The 6,812-nt window shown below is 56.2% G+C and overlaps 1 protein-coding gene across 8 annotated transcripts in view; it reads left to right on the top strand.

The window, feature by feature from the left end:
- The first annotated feature begins 560 nt into the window (after positions 1-560).
- Positions 561-6,812, top strand: part of Camk2b (calcium/calmodulin dependent protein kinase II beta) — a 93,291-nt gene continuing 87,039 nt past the window's right edge. For 5 of the 8 annotated variants that reach the window (XM_075944258.1, XM_075944252.1, XM_075944257.1 and 2 more), the window contains exon 1: positions 681-880. In XM_075944258.1, coding sequence (XP_075800373.1) covers positions 816-880 — 65 coding nt within the window. In that variant the 5' untranslated portion in view covers positions 681-815. Of the gene's footprint in view, positions 881-6,812 lie in introns of all 8 variants that reach the window. The other 3 variants (XM_075944256.1, XM_075944254.1, XM_075944253.1) reach the window with 2 other exon arrangements.

Below are 6,812 nucleotides of genomic sequence, written 5' to 3'. Positions count from 1 at the left end.
ACCACTGCCAGCAAACCTCATCCTTTCCCCCCTCCTCCCATTTCTCCAGGAGACTCATGGGCAGCTCTGCCAGGCCAGGCAGAGAGAGTCGGGCAGCATCTTATGAGGGTACAGGGAACAGAGGACCCCAGCGGAGGGCAACTGATAACCCTTCCCAAATGGGGTGTAGTTCTCTCTTTCTATTTAGGGTAGGTGGGCCGTTAGGGGAAGGAGAGTCTGGGTTCACAGTTCAACTGCAGCAGTGGAAAAGCCGGCCCAGTGGCTTGTCCGTGCAGGGCGCGGGCCTAGAGGGGCAGACGCAGTGCGTGGGCACCGCGTGGTGCAGCCCATGTGCTGGGACAGGGCGCGGGCACGGGTGGGATTGCATGGTGCGGGCGCAGTGCGGGTGCCGGCGCGGGCGCGACGTGTGTGCGAGTGGAGCCGCGGTGCGGGTGCAGGGTGCGGGCGCAGTGCGCGTGCAGGCGCGGGCGCTAGTACAGGTACAAGGCGCGGGTGCGGTGTGTGTGCGGGTGCAGGCGTGTGTAGGGTGCGGGTGAGGCGCGTGCAAGGGGCCGCGGGCGGGGCGGGCGCGGCGGCGACAGCGGCGCCCGCGCCTCTGCGCGCGTAGGTGTGCGGCGCGCTCCTGGCGGGGACAGAGCGAGCAGATCTCGCGTGCGCTCGCCGCCCGGCGCAGCCCAGCCCGGCCCCCGCCCGGCGCCGCGAGCCGAGGTGTCTCCCGCGCCCGCGCCCGTGTCGCCGCCGTGCCCGCGAGCGGGAGCCGGAGTCGCCGCCGCCCGAGCGCAGCCGAGCGCACGCCGAGTCCGATCGCCGCCGCCATGGCCACCACGGTGACCTGCACCCGTTTCACCGACGAGTACCAGCTGTACGAGGATATTGGCAAGTAAGAGCCTCGGCGCGTTCGGGCTGTCCGCAGACCCCGGGGAGCGGGGACCCCATCGCCGCCGGCTCCGCGCGCACTGCGGCCCCGCGCGCCCCCGGCTCCTTAGGGCTGCGGGCCCAAGCTCACTGCCCTGTGCCGCCCGGACCCCCGAGGCTCGGGTTCTGGACCCCTGCTGCCCCACCGCAGCACGTTCGGCCCTGCCCCGTGCCAAAGCTTGGCTGGGACCGAGACTCGGGGATCTGGACTCGGCGTGGCGGGGGCGGCAGCAGGTGTCCCCTGAGCGCCGGGCAGACGTGACGCATTTGGCGGCGGGGAGGTCAGAGACAAGCGATACGCGGGGGCGGCTGCCAGGCCTAGAGTGCCCGAGGGGTCGGCCATGGCCCCAGGGGGTCGTCCACGGTCCTGTCCTCACCCCCACCCTAGCGGCTGGCGGCAGCGGTGGCGGACCCGCTCCGCGCCAGCTCCTCGCGTGGCCCCATCTGCTCTGGGGGAGCAGCGTGGGAGCAGCTTCTGCCTTGGGTCCCTTGGGGAATCTGGGTTCTGGAGGGTTTTTATTCCCCCAGATTCTTCTGGAAACAAGAATTTGGAGGGGGTGGACGAGGTCATGGAGCCAGGATCAGGCCATGGGGTGGTGGGTGAGAGAGTGGAGCCCGGAACCAGTTGGGCCTCTGATTTCAGGGTCATCGAGGCAGACAGAGGTTGGCTTCTGGTCCGTTTTATTTTATGTTATTTTTTTTTCCTCCTGTGATGGGAGGGCTGGGGGAGGGACTCTGAAGGCGTATTTCGGGTAGGGCCTCGTGGGGAACAGGTGCCCTGGCGCAAAGACCTGCTCCGCAGCACGAGCAATATGGGGGTTAAGCTATGGTTTAAAGCGGCCAGACCTGCCTTTGCCCCTAGGGTACCTGAAACACCAAAGTCCCCCAGGAGCCTCGTGTCAGGCCTGGAGCTTCTATGTGGGATTTAAGGTGACTGCAGGGGCATCCTTAGGTGCTAGCTGCATAACTCCAGAGCTGGGTCCTCCTTCCCACTCCCTGTCCCCTCCCCCATCCCTCCTGCACCGTGGGGGCGCTGGCGAGATTTCCTCTTACACATCCAGCCGCAAATCCTTTTTTTCCCCCTTTACTAAAAAAGCGTCTGAAAGCTTGGGTGGGCGAGGGACGCTGATCATTGATAATTGTGGAGGGCCCAGCTGGAGGAGTGTGGGGGGGTGTGCATTCCCCACTTCTTCCTGCACGTGCCCAGAGGATTTGGGTCAGGCTTGGGGGGGTGGCGGTGAGGAGCCAAGTGGAGTGGCAGGAGGAAGCCTATGCCAGATTGCAAGGACCGAGGCTGGGTGGACCTGAACAGCCGGCCCGGCACTCCTTCTCCAGGGCCATATTCCTCTCGTACTTGGAGTCACTGAAGAAGCTACCAGTAGCCTGTGGGGGCTGTACTCTGCGAGGAAGAGGTGATGGCTGGGAGTCCTCAGGTGGGGGTGAGGCAGCCTTGAGGTTATGGAGGGGGCAACCCTTCAGACCTTCATGCTTTAAGAGGAGGGGACTTGCCCATTTCCTCAACAGCTGTCTTGTGCTGCGGGGCAGGAAGTCTCTCCTTCCTAGGGAACCTACTTGTATCCTTCTGTGTGCCCAGGAGCCTGTATCCCCACACTGGGCCTCTTGGTATCTTCCGAGCAGTCCATGTCAAGAGACCATAACCTCCAGGTCACCTAGCTGGTCTGCGTCTCCACCTTGGTGCGAGCTGTCCTGTGCTGAGCAGCAGTGTAAAGTGGTCGCTGCCTGCCACCCCCGCTGGGGAGTGCAGGCTGAAGGGTGACATTTGCAGTAGGCACAGGTGAGAGCTGAGACTGCCAGCTCCTCCTTAGGTACAAAAGAATGAACACTCACCCAAGTGTGGGGACGCCACACAGGTGCCAGGGTGAGACCCAAGCCTGGTGTGGAGAGGCCAGCTAGTCAGGAGTGGTCAGCTCAGCCCAGCATACCTTTGTGGAGACTGCTAGATGCCAGGCCCCAGGGATGGGCAAGGAGAGGAATGTAGGGGATGTTGCCCTCAGGATAAACTGTGGGAGCTCACCAGTCCCCCTAACACCCCCCCCCCCAGTAGCCATGTTGGCTAGTTGTTGACGGTGCCTGCCTGGGGCACAGCTGGTGCCGTTTCACAGCCCCAGGTAGACACATCCAAGTTTATTTAAAGCTGTAGCTCCTGGCTTCCAGTCAGGAGATGCTGAGTCCCCTGCTTGGCCAAAGGGTTGGTCCCAGGCCCACAGCTGCTCTTGGTTGTCTGGTGGCAGCTCTGGGCTTTCTCTCCTTCCCCAGGCCTGGGCAGCAGGTGGGCTGGCAGAGGGGAATGGCTCTCTGGGGCCCTGCCCGTGAGACACCTCAGCATGTGTCTTTCTTTGCAGCTAGTTCTTGCCTGGGGATTCATAGGCTGGGGCGCAGCTCCATGAACCCAGAGCAAGGACTGTGCAAAGTGGGGGAGCCTCCAGTCCACGTGGGGCTGCATTAGGGTACTGTAAATTGTCTTCTTATTGGATGTGTTTTAAAAATTCAGAAACCCTGGGAACAATAAGCATTGGTGTCTCTTTTTCCCAGAACTGACAATTGTTCATCACTTTTTCTTAAAATCCTGTCTTAAAATTATAGCAAGTAATGCATTACAAATAAATATTAAACAGCCCGCTTTCTCCTCTCTTGGCTCAAGCATTCCCGTTCTTCGCTGCCTTCATATCCCTATCAACATATGATCATTCCCCGGTTTCTCATAACTTGATGTGAAAATCCAGAGCTGATTCTGTTAGGATTGTCTTGCAGACATCCGTGGCTCTGACAGGCCGTGGCCGTGGCTGCCACGTGGTGATCATGGTATGGGTACCATGTATTATCTGCTCTGCCCCTCACGGAAATCGAGGCTACCTCCTTCCTGTTCCTCCTCCCTCGTCACATGACCAACTCTGTGCACATGGCTGCCGGTGGTAGGGTTCCTGGTGAGGCTTTACCATGCCTTGCCATGCCCACTTCCACTGGCTCCCAGCCCGATGCGCCAGCCCTGGCTTTGACTGATAGGAAGTGCCGACGACAGAAAGTGCATCAAGTTCTGTATTAATGCATGTGAATTTTCCACTTTTTGAGGACGGTTGTCTTATTAAAATATAGGTGGTCTCCCTGGAGAAAAGCACTTCTGTAAGGTTTGGATATAATTTGGGGGTTCATGGACACACGTACTTTGGGAGAGAGGGCATTGGGATCTTGGCCTATAGCTTAGTTCCTATTTAATGTTATTTTTATGACAGCGTCTATGGTGACTCGCTACCTCACCGAACCTGGGCTGTGGAGACCACCCTTGACCTTCAGCCCAGAGAATGGCCACCACTCTTGGCCTTACCCCCTAGGCCCAGAGCTGACCTTAATGTGTCCTTGACTCCGTCTCCTGCCCCCTGTCAGCATCCCTTGCGGGCTGGGGTGTCTGTGCACTGCCTGCTGTTGCTGGTTCTTCTGACCTGCTCTGGACCGCTGGGTGGCCTGCTGGATACTTAATAAACTTAGGACATCTGGGGCAGCTCAGTGTCGGATGCTACCTTGTTCTGGGTTGGGTACAGGAGGAATCTTGTGTTTCCTCTTGCGTTGGCTTTCTCCCTCCCTCCTTGGAGGACCCCACACCCTTTTTGCCTCAGGGCCTTTGCTAGGGCTGCCCCCCATCTGCGTGTGCCCACCGTACCACCTACACTATTCTGTGTTGTCGTGGGTGCCCTGGGCCTGGACTACTTGCTCACATGAAAGCAGAGGCTGGGACTCCTGCCTGGGAGCTGAGTCTCAGGACTTGGCCAGAGTGGGCTTCACATCATCTGAAGGGATGGGATAATTGGACCTCTGGCCTTTGCCTAATGGCTTGCTCTTCAGAATGAGCCCTGGTCTTGATTCTCTAATATAGGGTAATTTAAAAAGAAATCGCACATGCTGGCTTTGCTGGCAAGATGCGCATTAAGGTGACGCTAGTTTAGTTACTATTTAATGGTATTTTTATACCATAACCTACTTTGCTGGGAGCTAAGAATACATCTGCATGCCTGCCACCGGACTCTGTGACAGTCGCTAGCACTTCACCGGTGCCTATTATATTAGCATGCTGGATCTGCGGAACAGGTACTGTGGTCCTTCCTAGTTTACGGGGAGATACCGAGGGGCACGGAGGGGTTTGTTCTGAAATCCAGTTCTGCTCACGGCAGCTGACAAAGCCACTGTGTTCTGTGCTTCAGAAGTATTGTCACTCAGCTGACAGACTCTTGGCTAGCCTGTGCCCCGCAGACCCCAGGCTCCTGAGGACCGTGACCGTCTTCCAGCCAGTGGCTTGTCATGCTGTCCTTGTGCATTGCCAAACCCAGGGCCCTGTCCATATTTCCTTTGTGAAAATGTCACTTCTTTCTTCACCTCTCCCTAACCACTAACACTCTGACCCCATTCGAGACCAGCAGAACTTAGAATTTTATTTTATTCGTTAAATAAACTGGGGTAATATGGTCTCATTGTGAAAAAGTCAAGTAATACAGAAATCTATGCAGTAGAATGTGACCCTCTGAGAAAGCATGACCTACAGCGTAAGGGTACGTTTGTATGTATAACCATAGTAATACACATCTATGCCATATTTATAATTTGAAAACAGGCAGGCTCTCCATGTATGTAGCTCTATGACTTTGTTTACCCTGACATGTCTCCACTGTTGTTCCTTTGCGGAACTACAGCTCCCAGCGTTCCTCTGGACCACGGACACATTTCCCAGAAGCCGAACATCCACAGCCCCTCATGTCAGAAAGCCAGCCTTCTACCCTGATGTTCATGTGTGCACAGAAGTGAGGTATCTTCCTCGGTCATTCTCCACCCTAGGGCTGACACAGGGTCTCTCCCTAGGGCTAGACTATTGGGCCATAAGCCTCAGGGACCCTCCTGTCTCTCCCCCACAGCACAGGGATTAAAGCGCACATAACCAAACCCAACTTTTACCCTGGGGGCCGGGGAGCTGAACTTGGGTTCTCATGCCTGCGTGGCAAATGCTGTACTTACTGCTGAGCCATCTCCTGAGCCCCCTCATGTTAGAACATCTTTCGGGTGGGCACGGACTGTGCCTCTTTATAGAAGAGAGATGGCTGTACAACCATCAGCCATCTTTTCAAAACCAAAATTTGGCACCTGTGATAAGTGGTGGAGAATGAGAAGGCCCTTTATTTGAAGTCAGAGCCCAGTTGGTCATTAGGAACATGGATGGCGCTGAAGGAGGGGCTGTGTGCTCAGTGTAGCTTTGAACTCTAGTAGGGAAATCCTTGTCAAAGTCCAGGTCATTGGTACTCAGGGAGCTACTCCCTTGAAGGAGCCAAAGTACTTATTCTTGTATTATTTTTCTTCCTGAGACTTGACAAAAGTGGAGGGCAGGGAGATTAAGAGTCGGCATGGATCCTCCCCGAACTCAGCAAGGAGTTAATTTAGTAGACGGACTGAGTGGAGATCCCAATGCAGTTTCCAGCCCTAGGAGAACCTCCTTCAGTTTGTATCTCCTGGTCCAACAAGACCTGTGGCCTTTCCGGAAACTTTAGATATAGCTCTAAACCTAACTCTGCTTCAGATAGCCCAGACTGGCCTTGAGCTTCAGTTGGTCTCGAACTCTTGATCCCCCTGTCTCCACCTCCTGAGCGCTGGGACTACAGGCTTGAGCTACCACACCCAGCTTTGGGAAGCATCTTTTACAGCTGAAGTCACTGTGTTAGTGGTGAGACAGGATGCATTATGTATCAACGTGGGTTTTCAAGCATTGTCGTATGGGCATAGTACATACAAGCTTATATTTTAGGCACATGAGAATCTGAATTTATTGACAATAAAAACATCGTTTTCTGTCAGAGGTGGCGTTACCAGCTGCATTATTTCCTGGGTTAGAGTCACAAACT

This window comes from Microtus pennsylvanicus, chromosome 12 (genome assembly GCF_037038515.1).
Source record: "Microtus pennsylvanicus isolate mMicPen1 chromosome 12, mMicPen1.hap1, whole genome shotgun sequence".
Taxonomy (NCBI): Eukaryota; Metazoa; Chordata; class Mammalia; order Rodentia; family Cricetidae; genus Microtus; species Microtus pennsylvanicus.
This window is presented reverse-complemented; position numbering and strand designations above follow the sequence as displayed.